The sequence below is a fragment of the Thunnus maccoyii genome, chromosome 2 (genome assembly GCF_910596095.1).
Source record: "Thunnus maccoyii chromosome 2, fThuMac1.1, whole genome shotgun sequence".
NCBI lineage: Eukaryota > Metazoa > Chordata > Actinopteri > Scombriformes > Scombridae > Thunnus > Thunnus maccoyii.
Window position 1 is genome coordinate 28,421,028 of NC_056534.1, and position 12,960 is coordinate 28,433,987.

At 39.7% G+C, this 12,960-nt stretch overlaps 1 protein-coding gene across 2 annotated transcripts in view; it reads left to right on the forward strand.

Moving 5' to 3' along the window:
- Positions 1-12,960, forward strand: part of dnah6 (dynein, axonemal, heavy chain 6) — a 57,608-nt gene that overhangs the window by 15,152 nt on the left and 29,496 nt on the right. For both annotated transcript variants that reach the window (XM_042436128.1, XM_042436135.1), the window contains exons 32-46: positions 173-310; positions 482-649; positions 763-911; positions 2,826-2,933; positions 3,161-3,287; positions 4,054-4,266; positions 4,352-4,573; positions 4,777-4,899; positions 5,971-6,153; positions 6,514-6,657; positions 8,498-8,719; positions 9,888-10,035; positions 10,344-10,501; positions 12,385-12,516; positions 12,701-12,872. In XM_042436128.1, the coding sequence (XP_042292062.1) occupies positions 173-310; positions 482-649; positions 763-911; positions 2,826-2,933; positions 3,161-3,287; positions 4,054-4,266; positions 4,352-4,573; positions 4,777-4,899; positions 5,971-6,153; positions 6,514-6,657; positions 8,498-8,719; positions 9,888-10,035; positions 10,344-10,501; positions 12,385-12,516; positions 12,701-12,872 (2,407 nt within the window). The remainder of the gene's footprint in view (positions 1-172; positions 311-481; positions 650-762; positions 912-2,825; positions 2,934-3,160; positions 3,288-4,053; positions 4,267-4,351; positions 4,574-4,776; positions 4,900-5,970; positions 6,154-6,513; positions 6,658-8,497; positions 8,720-9,887; positions 10,036-10,343; positions 10,502-12,384; positions 12,517-12,700; positions 12,873-12,960) is intronic.

Consider the following 12,960-nt stretch of genomic DNA (forward strand, 5'->3'; position numbering starts at 1 on the left):
TAACCTTGAATCATAGTAAAATTCTCACAGGACTTCAGTACAGTACGCCTATAATATGAAACAATACATGAAAAAATGGAAATGAAATATCCAAGCCTTTATATGTGCTGCATTACTGTTTTACCCATTCTGTTGTTAGTAATATTTCTTTCTCTTATTTTCTCTCCTCTAGATGATGGGGCGTTTCTTCAGTGGGCTTGCTCAGTCTGGAGCTTGGTGTTGTTTTGATGAGTTTAACCGAATCGACATTGAAGTGTTATCAGTCATCGCTCAGCAGCTCATAACCATACGAAATGCTAAAGCTGCTAAGGTACACACAAACATCAAGTAATCTACTGTGGCATTGCTTTATTTTCCATAGAGGAGATAAAGAAAGACCCTCAGCTACTGCCACACAAACTTATCTTGTTTGTTTAGATTTTTAAGACATCACACTCACACACACAAACAAGAACATCTCACTCATCTCTGTGTTATGCAGCTGTCGAGGTTTCGATTTGAGGGCCAAGAGATTAAGCTGGTGATGACGTGTGCTGCATTCATTACTATGAACCCGGGCTATGCTGGAAGAACAGAGCTACCTGACAACCTTAAAGCTCTCTTTAGACCCATAGCCATGATGGTGCCAAACTATGCGCTCATTGCTGAGGTAACAGGCAATTCATAGTTTCATTGTTTCTTATCTTTGTGTCTATCTTCATCTCAACTGTATCTCTGCCTCTATATCTATGTCTGCATCACTCCCTCTCTCCCTCCCTGTAGGTGATTTTGTACTCTGAGGGATTCGAGTCCAGTAAGACCCTAGCGAGGAAGATGACCCAGATGTACAAGCTGTGCTCTGAGCAGCTGTCCCAGCAGGACCACTACGACTTTGGCATGAGAGCAGTCAAGTCTGTTCTGGTCATGGCAGGGTCAGAGAAACACGCATCATACTCATACACTGATACACATGTGCATTCAGTTATAGAGACAAACATCCATTCACCTCTGCAGGAAAGTCCCAGAAGGACCATTGTGTGCTAATTAGTAATAAATCCATTTAAGTTAACATTAATAATCCCTCACAGCACATTTTCTTTACATTAATACATGTGTTTTTGTGTGTGTGTCCGTGTGAGTGTCAGGAGAGCCGTGCTTGCACTCACACAGACTCACATACATGGCTAATGTGCGAGATTATTAATCTTAAATGGATATACTGATAATCAGCACACAGTTGCCATATTTTAGTCCATCATCAGTGAGTTAGATGGTCATGCTTGGTGCTAAACTTTCATATATTCTGCAAATACTATAATCAAATATAAAAAAAATAAATAAATCAAATACTGTTCCAGTGATGATTCTGATTAGAGCATAAGAACCTCTGATTGTTGAAAAATGACCCCATTCTTTCATGGTATGACTAAAGTAGATAATAGAAAATAAGCGTTTCTCCACTTTAGTACCAGTTACACTTCAAGTACCATCTCTGTGAAATTTCCTCACTCAACCAAAGGCATATCATAACTTAAATGGCCCTCCATCGCTTGGAAAATGTTCTGAGTCGCCACAGATTTATTAATTGATCTTATCCTGAGCTGAGCTGATGTCCTTACTCTGTGGTGTGTATCTGTTTGTTTCGAGCATGATATCTGTTTATGGTAAAGTACATTATTTTACTTTGATAGCTTTTGATTAATAGCACTCTGAGCCTGAACTGTGCCTACATCCTTTTACTTCAGAATAGTACATAATACATAATGCTGACGGAGCTGCTGAAGTAACTGGTAACTGCTAACTTCTGAGTTCAACAGAGCAATTTAATAATGAATTAATAGAAATGTATATGTTAGTTTCTGCTGATTCTGAAAAAATCCCTGGGACATCATCATTGAACCAGATTAGCTGGAGACATAGATGGATGACAGTTGAGGCACATGAAGAGATGAGGGATGAGATTAGGTCGACAAATTTTGGAAAAGCATAATTGTTCCTGGTCTGTGTGGGTGCATAAATAGATTTGAATTGATGCTCTTGACCATATATAGTGAAAGTCATGCTTTTGACTGTTGGTTAGTAGCTGAAACTCAGGGAACTGTTGTAATTGGCTTGTGATTCATTGTCTGTCTTTGCCTAGATATTACTCCTCTGAGTCTGCTTGTTCCAGACTAAGCACACATTCAGTATCTCCCACTCTAATGACTCTGTTTTTTACTCTGTTTTTTTTTTTTTTTTAAATAATCAAGTGGAGCCAGCTTGTTGTAAAGATCAGGTTGTGCAAAATTCAATCATCAGCTCACGTTGGTTGCTTATTATCTTTATTACATCTGTATTTGTAGAGAGTCTATTTCCCACTAATTACTTTGCCCATTAGAACATTAATGTTCCCATATTGTTAACATTTATTTCAGTGACTGCACCGACAACTTTTGGAGAGCTGCAGCCTGTCTTGTCACGTTTCATGTTGTCAAATGAAGTGTGATAAAAGAATGTTGGATTTTTTTTCATTTGATAAAATGTTCTCTTTGTTATTTTAATGCCATTTCTTCTAAAACTGACTAGTTAAGCACTACTGTTAATAATTATGAACAACATGTAAACTGAAAATCGAGAATTGTTCTGCAGTATGACCAAGATGGAGGGAGCAATGAAGCAAACAAACCAAGATTCAACAAACAAGTTAACAGACATATGACTGAAAGCACTTCAAACTGTAGGATTGCAAAGAATAATCCATACATTATGCAAATGATCTGTGAACATGTAATGATTCTTTGACAAATTGATTGCTGGGCTGAAAATATATCAGTGTAAACGCATATCATTTGATGATCTGTCCTTAGGTCCCTAAAGAGAGCCAACCCCCACCTCAGTGAGGATGTGGTTCTTATCAGAGCCCTGAGGGATTCCAACCTGCCAAAGTTCCTTACAGATGATGCTGTGCTGTTCGGGTAAGCTTATCGGACATTTTGGTAAGGACGTAAGTGCATGTTACTCCTGGTGCTCAAAATGCACACATAATGATAACATACAGGACATTAGACTGTTGCACATCCTTTCCAGCACAAATATGATCATTTCAAAATGAGCAAATGGCGTGTTCTTTCTTTACTTACATTATTTTCCTTTTCTGTGTCAATGTGTGTGCATGTATTACCATATTTTAACCACCGTCCAGTGGAATCCTATCAGACTTGTTCCCTGGTGTGTGTATCCCCGAGCATGACTATGGTGTGCTGCATTCCACCATCCTGGAGTCTCTAGTTAAGCGGAGCCTGCAGCCCCTGGCCAGCATGACCAAGAAGGTACAAGTGGGAAAAGAGATGCTCCTTTATTTTACTGAATTATTGCCTTATGAATATTTTACTTCTGTAAAATATTTTGGTAACACTCATGTAATACACACTTTCTAAATTTCTCTTATTGTCAACACATCCCATGAAAAGAGGAAAAAAACAGCATTGTATTAGTTAGCCTGTACCTCAATACATTCTGACTTCTCTACCCTGTCACTGGCCCTCAGCCCCAAGCTCATTCATTCCTAGTGAATAAATATGTTGTTTCACGTTTAAAAAAGGCTCAGTAATCTCCTAAAACAACTTGGTACTGTAGTTTAGAGTAAATAGAGTAAGTGGTGAATTTCTTTGGGACTATTTTTAGCACGGATTGATACATATTTGGTGCACTAGTGAGAATTTAGAGCATCAGTACAGTGTATGTCGGATTAACTAAATTATTCCTTTTCACCATGATGAAGGAATATGTCACCTAGTGCAGTGATGTGTCTCATTTATGTATTTTCAATAGTTCTCAGGCAACAATGGAGGTCTACAGCATAGAAGAGTAAGCTATATCATGCTTTGCTACTCAAGAAATACATATTAGTATGATCAGTTCATTGTGGTTTAGCTGTTTTCATCAGAATTGTTGACATCAAGAAAAAAATCCTTCAAAGAGGTACTTACCCCAAATTTAAAAAAAAATATTTTTTCACATACTCTGTCTCTAGTTGTATTTAAACATGTAGGCAATTTTAGTTTTACTCCATTACCCTTCTTTCTTTACCACCAGGTGATCCAACTATATGAGACCATGATAGTGCGTCATGGTGTGATGTTGGTTGGGCCTACTGGTGGAGGTAAGACCACTGTCTACAACATTCTGGCAGACACACTGGAGACCCTCCATCGCACAGGGAACAAGGCTAGCAACCCCTTCTATCAGCTTGTCAAGACCTATGTTCTCAACCCCAAATCTGTCACGATGGGAGAGCTCTATGGCGAGGTACTGTAGGCAGGAGCGTGAAGTTTAGAATGGTTTATTCACTTCTCTCTCTATAATCATTCATTTTTTGACCTCAATGCCCTAGGTTAATACATTGACACTGGAGTGGCGTGATGGACTAATGGCGCTGAGTGTCCGTGATGCAGTCAGCGACACCACTGATGACCACAAGTGGGTGATCTGCGATGGGCCAGTTGACGCCCTGTGGATTGAGAACATGAACACTGTGCTGGATGACAACAAGATGCTCTGTCTGGCCAACAGCGAGCGAATCAAGCTTACTCCATCCATACATATGGTGTTCGAGGTTAGAGCTAAACATAGTGGAAGTTGAGTTTGATGATTTTGTTAGTAAGCAGTATCTCAATTTCATATACATATAGTTCTACAGTATTTTGTGCTCTGAGATCACCTTATCAAATCTCCTTCATTACCTTTTACCTGTATAACCTGGTACGTTCATGACTAAAGGTCAAAAGAGATTTTACATGTGCTACTATGTGTTTTTAGGTCCAGGACTTGGCTGTGGCATCTCCAGCCACAGTCAGTCGCTGTGGGATGGTTTATATTGACCCTGCTGAGCTCAAGTGGATGCCCTATGTCCAGACATGGATCAGTGGTCTAGGAGCCAAGGTGGTAAAATTCTAGGTGTTTTTTGTTTAGTTTAGTTTTTTAAGTATATAGAGTTGCAAAAATGCATTAGAAAGTGTCTAAAAGCTTGGCATACAACTGCTTTTAAAACAATATTACATGATTATATGGTCACGGGTCAGTGGTAGTACATATAGAATACTGCATGGTAATTGTAACATTTATCATATCAGGTTTTCTCTCAGGTCATAGTTATGCACCACTGATCACAGTCCAAGCATCATTCAAACATCAAACACACTTCTGCATCCCCTATATAATTGACTACTAAAGTTTCATCTGTCCCCATGATTGCCCTCATATTGTGTATGTGTGTGTGTGTGTGTGTGTGTGTGTGTGTGTGTTTGTGTGTGTGTGCATGTTTGTAACTGTATTCCTGACTTTGTGTGCATTGGTACATGAATGGTAATGTGCCTTTCCAGGCATTACAAGCAGGAGAAGTTTAGATTTAGACTTGACAGCACATCACATAACAGTTATTAGCTTGCAATATTAGCCCTGAACCTTTTAGGGTGGCTAAACACAGCAGCGAGAGCGGGTTATCTCTCCTCACATCTTTGACCTCTCCCACTTTGTCTGTCTTGATATATAATTATCTGAGAATATTCTGTTTTTTGATAGTGTCATGTTTAATTTATTCTTTGCAGTCTGTTGTGTCCCATAATTCTCTCTCCACATCTATCACCTACATTTGATTGTTTCAACCTTTCCATTGAACTATTTCAATCGGGTTTTTAACAAGCAACCTTTTATTTTTTTAGAAGGGATTGGTTTTCTTGGTTTTGTCTCGGATAACTTTGATGCATTTAAAACAATTGTGTTAAGTTAGAATTTATTAGTTTTTAATTAATTTTTTTATGATTTCCACTGAACTGTTTTTTTTCCCAGTCTGCTCTGTCCATTACTCCTCTTTAAGCCAAAAGTTTTTGTACCTGTTAAGTGGTTAAGTAGATAAAGATTTTCATAGAAATCACTGAGTAACCCTAACCTCCTCTGCGTACATCCCTCTCTTTGTAAATGTCTTTCTTCTCTCACTCATTGCTGTCTGACTAGCTCCCAGACCCAGTGCGCACATACCTGCTGGAGCTATTTGAGCAGTATGTGGAGAAAGGACTACGGTTTGTGTTGAAGCATTGTATCCAGGCGATCCGCCAGGTGGACATCAGTAAAGTCAACACTCTTTGCTCCCTGCTAGAGGCACTGCTTCTGGGCAAGGGAGGGCCAGACCTTAAAATGGTACATTAAACACAATAAACTATCACTTTATTCCATTTCAGAGGACCAGTCTGTTAGTGCAGATCTTAGTTAGCTTTGCACAATAAGCCAGTACTCAAATTCAAACAGTATTCAGAACAGTTTGTTGTGGGTTGGTAAAGTCAGGTGACAAAAGGCAAAGGCAGCTCCTTTACTTCAACCACATAACACCAATACCTGATAGCTGACCACATGGTAGAAATGCATGAATTGAAATGAAATGAAGTGCACAAAAACAAGAGCATATGTTATATATATGTGTTTGCTTCAGCTTGAACCATGCCATTACTTAATGATTGAGCTTCTTCCTCTTTTGTGTGTGTTTATGTGTGTTGGTGTCAGGATTCCAAACACCTCAACGCTGTAATATGTCAGACCTTCATATTTTGCTACTTATGGGCAGTAGGAGGCAACCTGACCAGCTCTCACTGGGATGCTTTTGACACCTTCGTCAGAGGGCAGTTTGAAGGCAACAGCAATGCTAAGGTATATACATGTACACACAGCCACAGATACAGTACATGCACAGGTAGATGGACAGGATGGAAGGTTTTTAGCCATGCTATACCATATGTTGACACCTCTATGTATTGCAACATCAGTCTGTTGGTCAGTCATATCCCAACAACTATTGGATGAATTGCTATGAAAGTTTGTTCAGACATTCATGGTACCCAGTAGATGAAGCCTACTGACTCTGGTGATCCCCTGACTTTTCAGCTAGCCCCATCATCAGGTCAATTTTCAGGTCAAATTTCAATTTGCCCAACACTTTGTTTATGACCAAATACCAACAAAAGTAATGACATTCCCATCAATCTCAGCCGTACTTTGTGTTTATTGCTATCTAGCATATGTTGGCATGCTAACAGGCTAAATGAAGGTGGTGACCCTGGTAAATGTTACCTGCTGAAGATCAGTATATTAGCATTATTACATTTTAGTATCCTGATGTTAGCATTTACCTGAAAGAACAACTGTGCCTAGCTGCTGGCATGGCTGTAGACTCTTTGTTTTGTTTGCTCTATGGTACATTTACAGATTCAACAAACTTTGATAAGACACTGATATACATGACAAAATGTCAACTGCACCTCACATGTCCAGTGATGCTTTTAAAACTCTTCTCTGCCACTCGTGGCATATTTTATCCCTCATCTGTATGACTGAGAGTCAAATCCATTTGCCAACACATTTGCTGGTATTAGCATGATATATGTGAAAAGGCCTGAAGGTTAAATCATATTATATATTACATCAAAGCACTCAAAGTGGGCACTGGATGTATCTAGCTGGAGCACAGCTAATCTAAAAGAAGATTCTACTTTATGATATCAGTCACTCATGAAATGAAGACATTAAGAAAGAACATCCAGACATTTTAGTAATTCCTTCAGTGGGATACAAAGAACATATTGGAAAGGTAAATCAGATGAAAGGATGAGCTTTGTGCCAAGGTTATAAAAGTATAGTGCATATCATTATTCTACCTTGCCCACTTTAGCTAACTACGAATTGGGGGTTAATAGAATGAAATGAATCATTTTTATTTGTAAAGAATGAGGTGCAGAGAAATAAATGAAGGAAGCTGGAGGCTGATATTATGAGTCCTTCAGCCAAACAGGAAATGGGAAGTTAATTGTTTGAGAGTTTTGTCTTGACTGGAAGTCGTGACAGATGATTGAGGTAATGTATTACTGACAGAGGGAGAACACAGGAAGGTACGAACATGACTCACTTGAAGGTGGAGTGAGTATGTAGGTAAAAGGGTTGAAGGATATAATTAAACCTGGAGTCTGCCACATGTGCCCGCATCTGTTCATCTGTCTCTTCATACAGAACTAATGTTGTTGTTGTTTCGTGGTGTGCTGTGAATGTGAACTATTGTATCAAAGAACTCTGTATGTGTATGTTTTGTGTATGTTTACTGTAAGATGACGCCATTCCAGCCAACTCCCAGCTGTGAAGCTTGAGGGAATATAAACTGTGTACATACATGCACGCACACACACATGCGCACACACATGCGCACACACACACACACACACACACACACACACACACATATCAGTAACAGCAGGATTCAGGGAAACAAATATGGCATACATGTTCTAATTCACATGCCACAAGGAAACTTCCCAAGCACCACATGGCAGAAAGTACAATCAACAACAGAGTCGAATTTGTGGCTGATTTCTAAGGAAGTTTTGTAGCTAATGACACACAGTCTCATATAGGCACTTATATGCATTTTTGTGAAATGTATTACATTCAATTTTCCTAAAGTATTTGTCTGCCTGTTTGTGCATTCATATGTGCTGTGTAGCTCCCGAAAAATGGTACCCTGTGGAGTTTGTACATGAACTTTGGCTACAAGCGTCTGGAGCCATGGGAGAAGATAATCCCTTCATTTAAATACAACAGGGAGCAACCTTTCTTTGAGATGCTGGTTCCCACCACAGACACTGTCCGCTACGGCTATCTGATGGAGAAACTGCTGTCTGTGCGACGTTCTGTACTCTTCACTGGTGGCACTGGGGTGGGGAAGGTAAGGATTCACAGATACAGTAGCAACACAAACACTCTACGCGTAGGATGGCAGCACTATAACCTAATGGACAAAGTTAAATTAACCAGAGAACCCAAATACAACCTTGTGTTGATAATTATTTGCCCACTATTTGATGGAGCATCTGGGTCTTATAGAAGAAAATCACTGCCCCACCACAGCTGAAACCTGAGCTCAGATCCCAGCAGTAGTGCTTCTGGCATCACCAGGTGTTTCAGTGTATACAACTGACAGTGTTGCTGCAAAAACAAGTTCTGGTTGTTTTGTGCACCTGTGCGTGCGTTAAGCCTGAGACATGCCTCTGTTTCTGTGAACATGTGTGGGCACTGTGTGAATATTATATAAAATGCACATTTACCAGATGTTAACCAGATATATTAACATTGGATTTAACATGAAAGAGTGTACAGAACAAATCCCAGTGGAAACCCTTGAAAATAAGCCTATTAAAAAGATTTAATAGAAGATACTGTAAAGAAAATTTCTGTGTGCTTTCTTATCTATAGTTTTATTCTGGAAATTCTTCCTACTTCAAGCCTTCAGTTTGTTGGATGCAGAGGACTTCAGATACTTATCATGCTCGTCAAGATTATGAAAGTGTTAATGTTAGGTCCTCTTGGATACCCAGAAACCCCCTGCTTGTTTCCTCAAGATTAATCCTATGTTTCAGCAAAAGGTGGCTCGTGATTCCATGTGAATTTGAGTAAGCACTTGGTTGTCTACAGTCTCCTATGGCCAACAGTGCACGCTGGCAGCAATGGGGGCCATGGCACAATTGGGCAATTCCAATGATCTGAGATCATAAATAAATGAAAAGTATTGGAATGAAGACTAAGAATTCACATTAATGAATCAATAATAAAATTTAAACTAAAATTTAGAATACAATAAAGATAAAGGTTGAAAAAGTCATTGCACTGTCTACATGAAATACCATGATGATGAATGTCTGTCAGTGTTGGGTTTCTATGGAGCTTTCATATTTTATTGTGCTACGGTTTAACAAAACAAAAAAATCTCGAGAATTATTGAAAAGCTTTTGCAAATTTAACTTTTGGTGTTGCATTTCATACAATGTAGACTGTAAAACTTTGTTGACAAAAAGCAATTGGTGTCTGATTGATTTCTACATGTCTATCCCTGACAGTCAGTGGTGGCTCGGGGCCTTCTCAACAGTATCCAGGAAAAGGCAGGGTACCTTCCAGTCTACATCAACTTCTCTGCTCAGACTTCCTCCGCTCGCACGCAAGAAATCATTGAGTCCAAATTGGAGAAAAAGAGGAAAAACATTCTGGGTAAAGGCTTGCAGCTGCATTACCACACAATCATTCATATACTGCAATGTGGGAAAACTCTCTAAAAACTTGATTGCCAAAAATAGTTGGCACAAATGTGCAGTTAATGGGCTGAAGCATGGTAAAGCCTTGAATGAGGTAGTTAATCTGTTCATTTAGCCATCTATTTGTCCTTCACATCCCAGTTTCCTCAATCCATCTACACAAAGTATCAACCTTCTGTCCATCTGTCAATCATTTCCCAACTCTTTTCTCACTCTTTTTATCTGCCCCTCTCTCTTCATCCTCTTCCCTCTCCCTCTATGCAGGTGCTCCTGGTAACAAGAAGTTAGTGGTGTTTGTGGATGATCTGAATATGCCCAAGCTGGACAGTTATGGCTCTCAGCCACCTATAGAGCTCCTGCGCCAGTTCCAAGACTTTTCTGGCTTCTATGACAGAAACAAGTTCTTCTGGAAGGAGATCCAGGTACAAATTTGCACAAATAAGATGAGCTACATCATCATGGTGCATTTGACATTAATGGATATGTATGTGGTGTTTGTCCCTTTTTATGAATCTGCAGATAGACTAGTGAACATGCCCTTTAGTCTTCAGTTTTAAGTATTTTAAGTAGAACATTTAAACATTCACACATTTTGGGAACTAGAGGAGAGTTAGCTGTCAACGTAACCAAGAGGGAAGGATTTCTGTGGAGCTGCAGATACTGGGCTCAGCTATTATAATCTAAGGCTCATTAAGCCATAATGTCTTGTTTTATATTTCTGCAACTTACTAGTGGTAAGCCAGGATAAAACTCAAATAGTACATTTCAGGCAAAAAAAATAGTTGCAGGAAGTGTAGTTACTTTTAATCTTGGTTCAACAGTGCTGTCACATTTTATCTGTCATGTTTTATTTTGGATGAGCATCTGACTTTTAAGGAGCGTATTAATGTTTTAGTGATGTCAGCAGGTAGAGAGCTGGGATCAGTGCTTTGCAAAGTCAAATTGTAAGGATCTTGGATCTGGAAGTCTTGTGTGTGTCCTGTTTCAGATTATGCTTATGGCACTAAGCCGGTTCCATGAACCTGTGAATTGCAACAGAGCTATTCAGTCGTTTTTAGAAGTTCATAAGCTTAACTCAGTTTTGGCCCTCAGTGGTGATATGGGATGGTAACCTCCAAACGTCAGACAAACATGAGATGATTCGACTTTGGAACAGACTCGTAAATTTGCCTGAACAGCAACTCACTAGAAAGAGCTTTAACGTTGTGTGTAAGGAAGGATAGTCTGTTGATGTTTGGCACAAATCTAAGTTATGAACATAGTGTCTAATGAAAAACAACTACAGTGTGGAGCCTTATGTAAAGCCAGAGTAAAGTCAGAGATCTCTGTGTACATAGTTACATTCGGATTCACTACCAGTAGCAAAAGAAATGGGCAGGTTTACTGGTCTCCCTTATGAGAAAAGTTCATTTCATGATTTATTCTTCATTATCTGATGATTTATATCCCCTGTGAGGATGATTATTAAAAATGTAAACACAGAAAATGAAGCCTCCAAGGAAGACGGCTTGTTGTTGGAGTTGCAGTTGTTGGAAAGGACGTTAGACAGAACTTGTCTAGCTGTTTCCTCCTGCTCCCGGTCTCAGTTTAACGGTCCTGGAGCTGTAGTTGACACAGATTAAATTGCTATTATCGATGTTCTCATCTAACTCTTGGTGATATTTCACAAAACATTGGAGTGCCTTTTTAATGTTTGATTGGTTTTCTGTTAAGTTAAAAAAGTGTAGACATAGCTATTTTTGTTTTTACACAGTCAGCATCGACTTAAATTGTTTTCTAGTTGGAATTTTAATGAAGTTTGTCCATTTATATCAGAAGCCCATTCATCTTGTGTGACTGTGTGTGTTTGCATCTGTATGTGTGGTAATAATGTGGACCCATGTTTGTATTCTGCATTGATATAAAGTTTAACTTGTGCTACACCCCTCCCCCTCCACCACCACCACACAAAAACACACACACACACAAGACTGATTGTACTTAAGACTGCATGTGATGTCTTATAATGTAACTGAGTGTGTGAATGTGTGTTGGGTGTGTAGATATGTGTGTGTCGTGTTGGAGTCACACATAAGCATAGATTGGGGAGAAACCATACCTGTGTAAACTAGCACAGGATTATTACTGTGTGTGTGATAATGTGCTACACCACAAGGTCATCCAAGTGTATCCAGCCCTCTCACTGGAAACATTTGATGAAGTTTCTGATTGGACGCATGATGTTCAACTTTTCTTGATCTTCTTCCTTTTTTGATTTTGGCAATCCCCCCCTTCTTTCCTATTCTTCCTCCCTTCTCTCCTCCAGGAAATGACTATCGCCGCAGCTTGTGCTCCTCCAGGAGGGGGACGCAACCCTGTGACCCCCCGATTCATCCGCCATTTCAGCATGCTGTGTCTGCCCACACCTTCAGAGCACAGCCTCAAACAGATCTTCAAAGTCAGGACACACACATACACAGACAAACACATCAATACACAAAGAATTATGACCCTCGATGAGTTGTCACATGTGCTATTACGACTTTAAAGCTCTATGATATCTCACTCTTGCTATTTTTTCCATTATATGCTGCTATTATTTTTTTTAAGTCATACTCTTTTCCTTCCCAACCTTCCTCCAGGCCATCCTGAGCGGTTTCCTCAGTGAGTTTTCCCAAGAAGTGAAGGACTGCGCCGGACAGATTGTGGATGCAGCTGTGGAGATTTACGACCGTTTGAGTGTGGATCTGCTGCCCACTCCAGCTAAGTCCCACTATGTCTTCAATCTCAGGGACCTCTCCAAGTGTGTCCAAGGTGAGACATGGTTGATGACCTAGTTGATGCACACAGACTCACACATAGAGGTAATCGTACAGCCAGGCCTCTGCAGAGAACAGTTGCA